We start from the raw sequence: 15,489 nt of genomic DNA, 5'->3' as shown, positions 1-15,489 counted from the left end.
TGTGCGTCTGTGGACTGTGATGTTTGCAATCACTGCCCTTTGACAAGTGCAGGAGGAGGAGGAGGAGGAAGAGGAGGGCGGGTCCTGCCTCACAGGATCGCCCCATGCGCGTCCGCGTCCCTGGCAGATGTGACGCTGCGTTTAGTTGCTGTCTGGAATATTAAACATCTGATGTCATTATATTAACCAAGGGTGAGGCGAAAAAAAATTTGAGACTGTAAACTAAAAAATTAACAGATGCTGAAAATGTGTTGTGCATCAAAATGAAATCAAAAGATTAGGGGAGAAAATGCGTAAATAAGGAAACAAATTAAAACAACAGTAGGTCAAATTATTGTAGTTGCTATGTTTAACCCTTTTTACTGTCATTCACTTCATTTTTGATAATTTTGGCTGTGTTCATGCTGTGTAATTTTGGAGAGATTGTGTATTTTTGTTTAATCTTGGTATTTCCAGCTCAGCTCCTACAATAAATCTAAAATACACAGTGGGAACTGAATTGTTATTTTCAGACTGTTAAGTGCAAAACATGTGCCACTGAAACCCATTCAAACTGCAAAATTCCACAGCCATCAAAGCATAAACACGTGCATTCTAATATTTCTGGGTGTCATATTGGGCTTTTCTTGTAAGTTGTCATTTTTACAATGTTCCACCTGATGACATCAATTATTTATTTATTTTTATTTATTCCATATTTGACATATAGAGAAAATACATGCTATTTCCACTAGGTGCACTGTCACAATCAATGTTGCTGCTAATCATTGACATATCCCAGACTGTGATAGTAAAAACAATTGACTTTGCATCATCCTAAAACATAGTGGCATTATGAGAAAAACCTGGCATTTAAAGGGTTAAAATTATGAAAATTTATTAATATTTGATATTTATGATAAGGACTGATGATGATTGAAAAATTAACTAAATGAAAGTATAAAATCATATTAATGTCAGACTATGGAAAGTGCTTTCTGTGTGCAGAGCAGTACCAGTGTTTAACACTACACAAAAAATAATAATGTACAAAAATCAATGTTGGTGCTAATTGAAAATGATCACAGTCATATTTTTTAAAAAAAAACCTTCTTAGCATGTAATTTATTTATTTATTTTTTAATCTTGTTTTTTTACTTTTTTAATCTAAAGACATAGTGGCATCACGACAAAAAAACTAGCATTTAAAGAGTTAAGCTTCTGAAAATTAATGAATAATTGATATTCATGATTAGAAGAGATGTTGGTTAAAATGAATTCAATGAAAGTAGAAAATAATAACAGTGAAGATCATTTTTTAAAGCTTGATTTTGAAAAGCACATTTTTGATCACAGAGCAATAGGAGTGTCTGCAATTTTTGAGTGGGCCCTTAGAGTTAATGAAATTTCATATAGATATATTTTTTATAACTATATTTATCTTGTTAAATTCATCTTTTTTTCTTGCAAACTGCCCTTTGTTACACTGTAATGATTTTTTTTAGAACAAACTCTTGTTGTTTGGGTTTGTTTTCTGAAGTTTGCACACATTGTCTCTGTGACCTTAAAGGGCCCAGGAAGATTGATGAGTGAGGGGGCTGTGCTGAAACTCCAGTTCTGGAATTTTAGTGAGGTGAGGTGTGTTTTACTTTCTAGTTATCTTCAATACACAGGCTACCTCATTTATAGCTAATCAATTAATGTGTAACAGCAAAAGTGAGGTTATGTATACAAAATGTAAGACCAGTATGCACACATCTGTGTGCAGCTGTTGTGCAGGTTTCCATACGTTTTTGTATACCTTATTTTGTTGTGCTGGTGTCTCTCAAAAATCACTGAATAAACAATATGAACAAATGAATTTAAAAAGTTGGTCAAATGATTATCTTGTATCGTTGGCAAGACAGGTTTAATGAAATTTCACATACATAACTTATATTTTGTATATCCATTCTTACCGTGTTGCATTCATGTTTTGTCTTCAAAATGGCCCTGTTACTCTGTAATAATTTATTTTCTGTAAAAAAAAAAAAAAAAACAAATAAAAGAAGAAGTTATTTCAGTAATATTATTTCAGTAATACTAGCAACTGGATGTTAAAAATTACCATTAAATATGAGTATATGTCTTTTTTCTTTTCAAAAAAAGTAAATTAAAAAAATCTATAATTCTAATATAAAAGCTGATGATTAAAAAGTCTGCTAATCTGAGTAAATAGGAGCACATCTTTTTCCTTTTTAAAAATAAAATTATTTACAGTAATTTTACCTTAACAATAGTGTTAAAATTCTAGTGATTTTTAATAAATATGAGTATTTCTTTTTCACTTTAAAAAATAAAAGCAAAAAATAAATAGAGAAATAAAACTATATTTAAGTAATTCTAATATAACAATTGAGTGTAAAAATTCTACTGATTTGAGTAAATATGAGTACATGTCTTTTTTTCCTTTTAAATGGCGTGAAAACGTCAGTCAGCTGAGTCTTATTATCGGGCTAATTAAATGTATGGCTTGTTTGAAATCTACAAATTACATGCCTTACTGGGGGCACCTGAACGCATCACTTCCACGCAGGCTGCATTGAAGCTTTAATTTCTCGAGGAGCAGCTCCCCCAGGAGGACACAGCGGAGCTGCAGGAACTAGCTTTATGAAACCCTGGTTGTTTTGCAGTGTCCTGGTATGAAGCGCTGCTGACTGACTGTGGAACCTGACTGCGTTATGAGCGGATCTGAGCTCGTGCTGGTTACAGGTGAAATACTTACTTGTTTTGAGCTAAATACTACAAGTTAGCTCAATACAAACTGCAAAAACCGGCATCTTTTGATATTTAATCCCGTCTGCTAGGCTTCGGACCTTTCCGAAGTTCTTGGTAAACCCCAGCTGGACTGCCGCACAGGTGATGTTTGGGGGAAACTAGCGGTCAGTGTTAAATGTCCATCGTGGGACAGACAGACTATATGGGGAATTCTGTCCCTAAGGGCTTGAAGCTGGTCGGACTGGGAGAGGGGATCGATGTTCTCATCAGGGAGGTGCCAGTCAGTTACATCAAGACTCAGCAAATCATTGCGGAGATTTGGCAAACACTTCACCCAAAGGTAAAAGTGGTGGAAAGTACAGTTACTCAAGTACTGTACTTAAGTGCGACTTTGAGGTACTTGTAGGCTACTTTACTTGAGTCCATTCTCTTCATGCCACTTCATACTTCACACTCCATTACATCTCAGAGGGAAATACTGGTTTTACTTCACTACATTTATCTGACAGCTTTTATTACAAATTAAATTTTTGCATAAAAACATAAGAATCTATAAAATATGATGTTTTGTTATTCATTGAACTACCCAGTAGTTTAAACAAGTACACCTGAAACGGTTAGTTGATAAACCCTTTGACACCTGGAGCAACATCACTTTTCTTGTGCTGCTTTAAAACACCTCTCCTCACAAATACTGAAACCTCTGAGCCCTGATAACCTTCAAAAATATGGGAAAAATAAACAACCAATAACTTGGTGAGAAATGTTCCACAAATTGAAAAAAAAGTATATATAAATTTTTAATTTCTTATACTATATATACTTATATATTTCTTTTCTTATACTTTCTAATTTCTTGCTGATTTTTGGGTCATTCTTTCATTGGTCATTGCTTTCTTTCCATGCATTTGGAGGAAATCCAGCCAATTTGTTCTGGTTTCAATAGGTTGATCGATTAGCCGATTGACAGAAAATTAATGGGCAACTAATTTATTTTTTAATATTTTTTGGGGGGGGGGGTTATACATAAAGGTAATATTCCCAATTATACTTACTTCCTTTTACTTGAGTAACATTTTTAATGCAGGACTCTTGCAGAGTGTTTTTAGTGTAATAGAGGTACTTTTACTTGAAAAGAACTGTATACTTTCTCCACTATTGAAAATATATTAAAGTCAAGACAGCCATTTGATTTTAGAAATACTGATAAATAGGAAGTTCCTCTCATCCAGGGAATTTTCAGCAGTTACCAAAATTTAAGCCTCACTGTGAGGGAGGAGGTTTGGAAGGAGAGGTGTACGATCATGTGCAGTGGTCAGAATGCATCAGTTTATGAACTTTACTTTTTATGCAAAGGTTTATTTTCCAAAACTCAAGAACTGCAATTAAACAGAGAAAGAAACTGTTCTTACAAGCACTGCTGCTCCATGTGATGATCCTGACAGGGTGTGTAGGTGTAAACAGGAAGTGAACAGATGAGCTCAATCAGGTTCATCAGCAGTGAACACAGAGTGAACGGAACCAATCAGTGCTGAGGAAAGGGGAGGAAAGGAAGTGAGGAAAAGAGGTGTCAAGATAAAGGAAAAGGGAATCTTTGATGCAATCTATTTCTTTTTTTAAAAGATTATTTTTTCCAGAGCATTTTCCCTTTATTCATAGGACAGCTGAAGAGAGACAGGAAAGGTGGGATAGAGAGGGGGGGATGACATGCAGCAAAGGGCCACAGGCCAGGCTTGAACTCGGCTGCTGCAGAAGCCTGAGAAATATGGGACACAACTCTACCTGGTGAGCGAGAGGTCGCCCTGCAATCAAAGTATTTCTAGCTTAATTGAAAAGAAATAAATACCTAAAAATGACATTTTATCATTTCTTTTATTGTTCAATTCCATTCATTTAAAGTATTGTACAAAAGTCTCACCTTAAACGTCGTTATTTTAGCAAGATTATAATCATATAACCATCATACATATTTATTTCACAGTTGTCTCTTTGCCAAAATACATCCAGAACATACAGGAAATATGTTTACATATTTGTATTTATAAATATAGTATTAAAAACACAAATATTTTCACAACACATTGATTGTTTGAGTGAGATAGTTGTATGATTCCATGTTTCACACTAAATATTGACTTCAGTCTGAAAAAGCCATTTTGTTCGGACTTTTTGGTGTTTCAATTTCACTAAAACACAAGAAACTTGAGCTCCAGAAAAAAAAAGCGCTCAATGAGGATCCGAGGGTCACTGATCAGCAATTATGACTTAAATATGAATGCCAGAGAGAGGTCAGAGAGAGCCAGAGAGCAGTAACTAACACATCTTTGGGGTCATCAGGTGGGAACCTCCTTTCATCAGTGTTTCACCTAGTTGGTCCCACAACACCTCCAGGAGGCTAGGCAGTGAACTCTGGCGTCCCAAAGTCACTCCCCTAGTGCCAGCTCTCGCTGCTCCTATGCAGCCCAAACAGTCCTGCTACCTTAACCCTTATGCCCTCCGGGCATTTTTGTACATTTTTCTCAACTTTTTTTTTTCATTTGGTGATCATTTTGGCTGTGTTACAGCTTGTGGCTGAATTTTTGTAAGAACTTTTCTTTTGTGTAAAATTTTTGAAATCCAGTGTCTTTTACTCTGTCCTTCATTCGCCCTTGATGCATTTTGCACCCTCTGGACACCTTCGTGGCAAAAATGGACACGCACAGAAAAAATGCTATTAAATCGTCATACATCAATATTTTTTTCTGCTTTTTTTTTTTCAGAAATCACTTAAACAACTTAAGACTTGCTCAAAACTACCAAACATTCAATCATTTTTAGGATTTTAACCCTTTAAATGCCAGTTTAATTATTTGAATTACTAATGATTTATTACAAAAAAAATATTTTTTTTCTATATAATAAATAGTAGGGGGATGGGACTTTGGTGGTGATTAGAGTCTTGGATGTGTCAAAGATTAGCAACAAAATTGATTTGATTGCATTAGTATTTTTTCTGTAGCACCAGATACTCCCTCTGGACACTTTCGTGGCCAAAAATGGCTCATTGACTTCCATTATAAACACATTTTTTAATCTCACTGCCATTACAGTATAAAATCATGCATTCTGTAATGTCAGCATTTCATTTTGAAGAAAAGTAGTGATATTTGACATTTTTACCGTATTCCACAGATTCAGCTGTTTTCCCATTGTAGGCCGATGCATGAAATTCTTGTATTTTTGCCATTAGATTACATTATATTATGGAGCCATGTGACTACCAGGTGGCCCCAAGAGTGGGGTGGGGTGTGTGTGTGTGTGTGTGTGTGTGTGTGTGTGTGTGTGTGTGTGTGTGTGTGTGTGTGTGGATCTGTAAACACACACTGATCATTCCAGGGGTGACAAAAGGGCATCTTTTGAGGGATGTGTGTCATGTGTCTTTGAAGAGGTGCTCCTGCCTTTGCTGTACTGTACTGTACTGTACTGTACTGTACTGTACTGTACCGTAAACAAAAACAAAAATAACTGTTAGTGTGTATATGCACCTGGCTGTGAAAGCAGCCAGGTGCAAAAACCACCCTGCGCCAAATGTAACAAGTACATTTGCAGAGAGCACCAAGTGACATGCTGTAGCACTTGCTGGTCTCCTGCTGAAAATGAACTAAACTAAAAACACACACACACACACTCTCTCAATCCATTTATCTGTTTCTGTCACACACACACACATACATCATATGTTCTGGATCCTGGATGTTTCTGTTTCAAATTTATGTTCATATTTCATATGTTCTGTTGTGTTCTCTTTTGTTGTTTAAGTTTACAAAGTTGTTGTAGTTTGCACAATAAATGTTCACACTGATGAATCAGATGATGATTTAACTTCAACTTCAACTTATTTCACAAACACACACACACAAATCACTCTTGGGGCCACCTGGTAGTCACATGGCTCCATAATATAATGTAATCTAATGGCAAAAATACAAGAATTTCATGCATCAGCCTACAATGGGAAAACAGCTGAATCTGGTGGAATACAGTAAAAATGTCAAATATCACTACTTTTCTTCAAAATGAAATGCTGACATTACAGAATGCATGATTTTATACTGTAATGGCAGTGAGATTAAAAAATGTGTTTATAATGGAAGTCAATGAGCCATTTTTGGCCACGAAGGTGTCCAGAGGGAGTATCTGGTGCTACAGAAAAAATACTAATGCAATCAAATCAATTTTGTTGCTAATCTTTGACACATCCAAGACTCTAATCACCACCAAAGTCCCATCCCCCTACTATTTATTATATGGAAAAAAAATAATTTTCTGTGATTTTTTTGTAATAAATCATTAGTAATTCAAACAATTAAACTGGCATTTAAAGGGTAAAAATCCTGAAAATGATTGAATGTTTGGTAGTTTTAAGCAAGTCTTAAGCTGTTTAAGTGATTTCTGGAAAAAAAAGCAGAAAAAAATATTGATGTATGATGATTTAATAGCATTTTTTCTGTGCGTGTCCATTTTTGCCACGAAGGTGTCCAGAGGGTAGTAAATTTAAGGAGGGCACAAGGGTTAAACAGAGCCAGGCTCAGTTTATGCAAGCTCCAGGTAGTGGCAGTACCACCTGGCTATCACAGATACAAGGCTAAGCTAAACTACTACAAAGTTCTCACAGATACAAGCTAAACTACTACAAAGCTATCACAGTTACAAGGCTAAGCTACACTAAAACATGGCTATCACAGATACAAGGCTAAGGCTAAGGCTAAGCTACGCTAGCCATGCTAGCTAGGCCAGTTATCACATGGCTATCACAGCCTACAGACAGATACCACAGGCTACCACATATACAAAGCTAAGCTAAGCTAACACATGGCTATTCTCCAGGGGGCTAAACTGAGCTAACTAAGCTAGCTAGGTTGGCTATCACAGCCCAAACAGCAATACCACCTTCAACAGACCCAGGCTCTATTTATGCAGACTCCAGGTAGTGACTGTGCTGATGCTACCTTCCTGAGCACCACAATTGTCAATATACTACAACTCACATACAAGACTCAAGCTAAGGGAAATAAGGGTGAATTGGATCAACAAACACACTTTCTTGGATGGCAGCATGGTCTCACACAAAAAAAGACTCAAACAGGCCACTCCCACTCCTAAATACCCTCACACTTGCAGGAGAGAGGTAGCTGATCCACCTACATATCCCCTACATCCCAATTCAACTGAGCAAACCTTAGCTTTCCATCCTTTCTGCTCAGCTTCTGCCTGTAAGTCTGTGTACCTCAGTTTCTTCCTTTCATAGGCTTCTTCCACTGAAGCTTCCCAAGGGACTGTTAGCTCAATGAAATAAACGGTCCGTTGACTCACCGACCACAGCACTATGTCAGGCCTCAAATTAGTACAGACTATTTCCTGAGGAATAACGAGCTTTCCTCCTAAATCTACCTGCATTTCCCAATCACAAGCTCCCTCCAGGGGACCACACCCCTGCCTCCTCCCTAACTTACTGCCTCTTTGTTTCTCCCCCTCACAAACACACTGGATATCTAGACTCTCTTTTTTAAAACCTCCTGAATTCACGTGTCTTCTCTCCTCAATACCTGCAGCTAAGCTTCTCAGCACCTGATTATGTCGCTACGTATACCGGCCCTGTGATAAACTAACTTTACAGTTTGACAAAATATGTCTTAAAGTTGCAGTACCTGAACACAATGGGCATGATGGGTTGCCATTTACCCAGAGTTTCAAGTTCTGGGGGGTTGGCAACACATCATATGTAAACCTTAACAGAAATCTAATATAAATCCAAACTCCACAGGTCCCTCCAACTAAGCTTCCTCCTCTCTACACTTTCGCAATTCAACCACTGACCCTGCTTAGCCTAAACCACTGCCTTAGCACCCCTTACAGTCTCCTCCTGTCTATGTACCTGTTCCACTACCAGTTTTCTTCTATCCTTGGGGCCTACTGTATTCCACACCAAATTGAACATCACCTACTATCTCTGCATGCCTAAGAGCAGCCTCTGCGTCCTGAACTGCCACTCTTGGATTCCATTTTCTCCCCTTGGATGGATTTGGAACCACACTCCTTACTATTACATCCTTACTCCCGGCTAACAACAACTCTCCCCTAACCTTGGTGCACTTAAATTCCTCTGTTAAGCTAGATACTGGCAGCTGAAGTGTCCCTTTCTCATACAATGCCACACTACTTAGACACCTGGGAGCGCCTAACCACTTCCTAATATATGAGCTAACCACCCTTTCCATTCTATCCACAACAGATACTGGGACTTCATAGATTGACAGTGGCCACATTAACCTAGGAAATAACCCAAACTGCAAACACCACAACTTCAACTTTCCTGGGAGCCCTGACTCATCTCTTCTATCCAGTCCTTCATCTTTTCTAAATTTCACAACCTGCTGAACATCATTCAAATCCACATTGTACCACCTACCAAGGCTCTTCACTGACCTTTCCCTAATTGTTGGAATTTCCTCATCATCTATGATAAATTTCCTATCATTTAATTTCCCTTGACATAATGAGATACTTCCAGATTTACTTGGCTTGATTTTCATGCTGGCCCATTTGAGGTTCTTATTTACCTTCTCTAATAGCCTCTTTGTACATGGCACCGTTCTAGTGTCATGTCATCCATGTAAGCCCTAATTGGTGAAGACACATCACATTTTGACGTCTCTCTCCACCTACAACCCACTTGAATGCCCTGATAATTACTTCCTTCACCATTGTAAATACCAATGGCGAAATTGTGCATCCTGCCATAATACCTATCTCTAGCCTCTGCCAGTCTGTTGTGAAATCTGCTGTACATAATCTAATGTCCTGATAATATGTTTTCACTCTACACTCCAAATAAGGCTATGTGGCACCAAACCAAACGCGTTAGCCTGATCCAAAAATACTACATGCATACTAATGTATCGTACATGTTCTCTGTATTCTTTGTTTGTATCTTAATAAAGAGACTGAGAAATAAATAAGTAAATATATCCTCATTCAACTTTCAACTTTGCTAAAACAACAAATCTATGGTGGCCTTATCGCAAAACAGTTCAGATAACTTGAATTCAATTCACACAATCATGAACTGAAACCATAAATATCCACCACCTGTTAGTTTTAGTTTGTAGAGTGAAAACAAAAACAGTTGCTAAAATCCTTCAAACTCCCTGATAAACTTTAGAGGTCATGACCTCAGTATCTTGTCTGGTATCTCTGGCCCTGATGGGGATTCAGTGTTGAAACATATAACTGATTACACTATCTGAGGAGGTGAATATCTCATTTTGCACTCTGTGTGTGTGTGTGTGTGTGTGTGTGTGTCCTAGTTTGCTGTACATCTGGGCGTAGCCAGAGGTTCCAGTGTCATTATTTTGGAGCAAACAGGGAAAAACAGCGGATACAGAGACAAGGACGTGTGCGGCTTCTGTCCTCAAAGTCACTGCTGTGTAGACGGAGGACCAGAGACACTGGACTCAGCCATTAATATGAGGGCCGTCGCCAAAGAGCTCAGACGAGCAGGGTTGGATGTGATTTATTCACGAGATGCTGGCAGGTACTTAGCTAGCAGGAAACGTTCCCACAACATTGGCCAACATTACCTAAAAGATGCAGTAATGTTTTAGAGAAAACACTTCAATCTAATGTTCAAAGAAGTTGATCATTTAAATTATGATCCAGAAAGGTTAAATGCTGACTAAGATGTGTCGTTATGACTGCAACATTCTGAGGATGTTTTGGTTATGTTGAGAGGTGACAGATCATAGAATGTTCTTTTTTTATAAAACGTTCCTACAGTCTTATATGAGAACAAAGGAAGAACATTTTCAAAGCAACATTCAGAACATGTTATTGAGGCCTGAGATTACAGATGTTCTTTTATTAATGTGTTAACAAAAATAAAAGTAACTTTTTTAAATGTTTATAGAAAATGTTACCTGAACTCTAAGAACATTCTGGGAACTAACAGAAAACTACAGCTGCAAACATTATTACAGCATTGCATTGGTTGCTTTGTACCATTCTCAGAACATTTTTAGAACCAAAAATTGCTAGCTGGGTAAGCTTCTGTTCCTGGGCTGTGATTACAGACACTCAGTAATACGATGTAACACTTTCTGTGCTCCTCTCAGGTACCTGTGTGATTTTGCGTATTACTGCTCTCTGTATCACGGTCAGAGGAGAGCAGCCCTTATCCATGTGCCTTCATGTGGCAGCCTGAGCTCAGCTGACAGACTGCTTCCTCTGCTGCAGACCATCATATGCACCCTGCTGAAAAAGCTGGAGAAATCATGTGACGAGATGATGATGACTGGCCTTTCTGCAGCCAGTGGTCACAGCGAAGCAGATCTTTCACACCGCAGAAAACAGACATCATATCAGTGAATGACCAGTAACTGTGGCCTCAGAGAGAAAGAAATATAGCAAACAGTCAAATTTCTCATTCATTTATTTATTCAAAATTTCAGGAAAAAAAGAAAATACAAGAATTTCTCAGATACACATTTTGGAGATGGCATGTCAAAAATACACCATCTCAGCTCTAGGTGTGAAAAAACTTTGAGGCCTCAGATACAGAGCTTGAAAAAAGACAGAGTCTAGTGAAGGTGTTTCAGTTCTTTCTTTTCCCCAGTCAGGTAATGAACACAGAGATTTTGTGAAAGTCGTAAAAGAAACGCAGTAGACCAAGGCCCCCTCACAAGCTATAGGAATGCAAATCATAAAAACAGAGGCATGATAATGAGAAACCTCAAATTTATTATTGCAGTTTGAATGCACTGACACATCCTCCATAAACCTGAGGTTTGCATGAAGAACATTCAGAAGAATGAAAATGATCAAGATGACTAAGTTGAATGTTGTTGTTTTTCCACTTAATTACTGTATATTTAAATTCGGTAATGCAAACAAAGCAACTACTGTGAAGCTGTAAACTTAGTCCTATCATCTTTTTCTAATCATGTTGTTTACTCCTCACCATGACTACCCGTAATCTATGCAACATCCCTGTCCTCTACATGTCCACGTGTTTCTTTAAATGCTGTAGTTGTAACAGGTGTGTGATTTAATGGTAACTATTCATTCAACAGTAATTCACCTCACCACAGCTCAATGTAATGTCTACTCCCAGAAGTGAAAAGTTTGCATGTAATCCTTACATACATCCAAACCGATGAAAAATAAATGCACAGATATGTTAAGTAAGAACACAAGCTGTTGGCTTGTCAGTGGTGATTTCTGTACCAACGTGATATTCAGCAGCAGTCAGAAAAATGCTCTTTGATTCTCTTAAATCCTGCACACATAAAATGCTTCAGTAGAACCTACATTGAGCACCCAGGTTTTACAATAGAAGTTACCCATTGGCCTATTGATACTTTTTTCTATTGCTTTTGGGTTTTAATTTGAGCATGACTGTTGAAACTGTTTGACGCCACTGGCCCAGAAGCCCTTGCACTGAGACAGCACTCTCCAAGCAGCTGCTGTGAGTAGAAGTGAGGTTTTTAATGAGAAGTTTTGAGATGTAAAAGCTCCTTTTTGCCACCTTCAGGCTCAACATTTTTGATGACAATATAAGATCCACTGAGGTGACGGTTTGAACCAGCAGCATTAGTGTAAGTAGCAGTACAAACAGGGCAGAAAAGGCGTATTGACTTTACTTACAAATGACTTAAAAGCCAGAATATGGTGGAAATTAGCCATTACTAGAGCTGAAACATCATAGTGTTCAGCAGGTAGATTTGGACAGGGGAAGTGATGGCGTTTATGTAATCACAAAGCGTTTACAGGGTTAAAAAAAAGATGAAATCTACTCCAATACTGACAAATGATTGAAATTGTCCATTTTATGGACTGAAGGTAGAAACATGTTGCTGCTTCTCGACAAAGTTTTTGTGTAAAGAATTGTTACATTCGCAGCAGTGATCTAGTATAACTGAGTGTATATTCTGTGTGTGAGTGACATCTGGATGTTTGGGTTGTGCTGTAACCTTGCAGCATTACAGGCTGCAGGCAAACAGCAAGTATATTTTTTTTCCTTGGATGTCAATAAAACATTTTTCCCTTTTTAAATATTCTCCAGGTGTACTGTTTGGGCTTCTATATAAATGCATTTTAGATGAGGAAATGACGGTTTCTGTCTTTTGAGGATTTGACATTGTAATAATAATGTTGGGAGTCAGTGGAGATGGGATATCTGATGCTGATGTTGCCTTTTCCTATATAAGGCACCCGTTCTAAGCCTTTTCACACTGTATACAGTCTAATTAAAGCATAGGATGACATCATTATGTCATATTTTGTCATATAAATGCAGGGTTTCCCACACATTAGTTTACTCGTGGTGGCCCACCACAATTAAAAATCTGCTGCTACAAATACATTGTCTATTTTTGGAGCTGGACCGTTCATTAATCAATTCATCAATAATTCAGTTATTGATTGCACCAGTCTGGTAGCGCAGGGTGTACTCTGGGCACAGACGATGCAGCAGAACTTCAGGCGCATTGAAAGTGAAACTTAACAATTCGTTCTGCTGGTTCTACATTTTTGCATTCACTTGCAGCAGCTGCTCATCTTATCCATCGATCTGATCTGATCAGTTCTAAACAGATGGAAATTATCCACCCCGCGAGTAACAAACTGCTGCTGAGGAAAAGAAAAACTCATGGAAAGCTCCACCTGCACTGTGTTCACGGACTTGCAAAACCTCTGAATTTAGGGTCTATTTACACGACAAAGGTTCCTGATGAAACGTTAAACTTTTGTTTCGGTTAAGCCTTTCATTTGTTGTTTGTGAACCTAAAAACACAAATTTTTAACATGGGTTCTAAAATATAACCTTTTCAAAACATCACCCCTTGTGTCACTGCGTAAACTGGCTATGCGCCAATCCTGTGAGAACAGTGACATCACGGCCGCGCTTTACGTGGTGTTCATATATGGTGTGTCATTACAGAGTTACACCAATAACTACCGGCCTGGCATGCATACTACAGTGTTTTTGGTTGTTTTTGTGGATCCATGTACACAAGGATCATTTCCACAATGTTATCACATGAATGCATATTTTTTTAAAAGGCAAAGGAAAGGCTTTTCTGTTATTAGTAGGGCCGTTCTTGTCTAAACATGGCCTTAGTGAGGGGGCAGAATGATGAAAAGAGATACAAATGCATTTTAAAAAAAACATGCCCCTAGTCAGCTACTTCCACACGTAAACTCTAATTTGGTGGGAAATACTGAAATACTGAACAGTTTTTGTTTATTCTGCAAACAACTAAACCAGAATGTAGTCAAGTTCTCTCCTTTTGTATTCTCAAAGGTATAAATTTACTTTTCGAAAGTCACTGTGCCTGAAATTGATTGGCTGAACTTCCAACACAGATATTCCATCTCCTGTCCTAGTCCGCTTTGTGAGGTTTATCTAGATCCCTGTGGGTTTTATCCAGATGATGAGGTTTCTTTACAAACTGATGAGAAAGAGTGAGATGTACTTGTTTTCCATACGCATACATATATTTAAAAAGAGTGAGGTAGATATATACTTGAAGGAAAAAAAAACCTTTGAAGTCCCCCATTCATGACACCAAAGAAAATACATACAAAAAACTCCAACTTTATACTGAATCATGGGGCATTTATACAGTGATTTAAACTGATATCACAAAAGAAAAATAAAAAAAATAAATAAATAACACTCCTACAGAAAAAAAAACTTCAGAGAGGGGAGAAAAAAAGTCACCAGGCAACATTTAAAAAAAAAAAAAAAAAAAGATGAGGAGAAATCCTTCAAAAACACTTTTGCTATTCAGCCTCCATTTTAAGACCTTTTTTTCCCACTCATGACATTGAATAGTGTTCCCTTCCCTGGACTTTAACCCATCCTGTATTTGGTTTTCAGAAGCAGTGATTATGAAGACAAACAATAAGACCTGTTCTCCCCTTTGGGGAAGTAAGCAGACGTGGAGTTATATTGCGTTTGAGAGTGTTTCAATAAAGTCATGAAGAAAAAACAAAATCGGATTTTAAATGGTTGAGAGATGGTTGGCATAATTAAGGCAAACAATGCAACCCAATTAGCCCTATTGATATAAGAGGCAAGAAATGGATGGGTTAAAATGCCAGATCTGGTGTAAAGTAAATATCTCGTACACTGACTTCAAAAGGAGGCACCGGGGAGGAAACAGGTACAGCATGTTGTCAGTGAGGGGCCAGTGGGGAGGACAGAGGGCAGGACTGGACTTCAAACAGGATGTGGGGAGGAACAGGAGTGGGGGGGTGGGGACAAGCTGAGAGAAGTAGAGGACGATGATGAGAATGTGTGGAGAAAGCAAAGCCTTTACTTTGACCTGAGATTGAGTCGCACCTAGAGGGCAACGCTAGGCGCAGTGCTAAACAACAAGTACAAAAAGGGTGCAGAAAGTACACACTCACACGTCGAGCTAAGGTGTCCATTCCAAATAATAATTATAATAATATTAATAATAATAATAATAATAATAATAATAATAATAATAATAATAATATAGACATCCACAAAACAAATACAGGAGAGAGATTTCATAAAAATAAAAGGCAATGACGAAATATAGTGTTACAGAAAACCTTTTGGGGTAACAAAAGAAAATGCTTTTATATCTAAATCATCTTACGGTTTTTGTTTTTTTTTTGTTTTGTTTTATGTTGTTTTTTTAAACAGAGTTTGAAGATATAAGAAATGGACTGTAGTGGAGACCA

General features: G+C 37.7%; 1 protein-coding gene across 1 annotated transcript; it reads left to right on the top strand.

The window, feature by feature from the left end:
* The first annotated feature begins 2,699 nt into the window (after positions 1–2,699).
* pgpep1l (pyroglutamyl-peptidase I like) lies at positions 2,700–11,139 on the top strand. Its single transcript, XM_042495987.1, is given in 6 exon segments — positions 2,700–2,730; positions 2,826–2,840; positions 2,843–2,877; positions 2,960–3,076; positions 10,083–10,309; positions 10,887–11,139. Coding segments are annotated over 6 exon segments (678 nt in total).
* The last annotated feature ends 4,350 nt before the right edge of the window (positions 11,140–15,489 follow it).

This window comes from Plectropomus leopardus, chromosome 11, assembly GCF_008729295.1.
Source record: "Plectropomus leopardus isolate mb chromosome 11, YSFRI_Pleo_2.0, whole genome shotgun sequence".
NCBI classification, from domain to species: domain Eukaryota; kingdom Metazoa; phylum Chordata; class Actinopteri; order Perciformes; family Serranidae; genus Plectropomus; species Plectropomus leopardus.
Note: the sequence above shows the minus strand (reverse complement) of the source record. Positions and strands in the feature narration are given on the sequence as shown.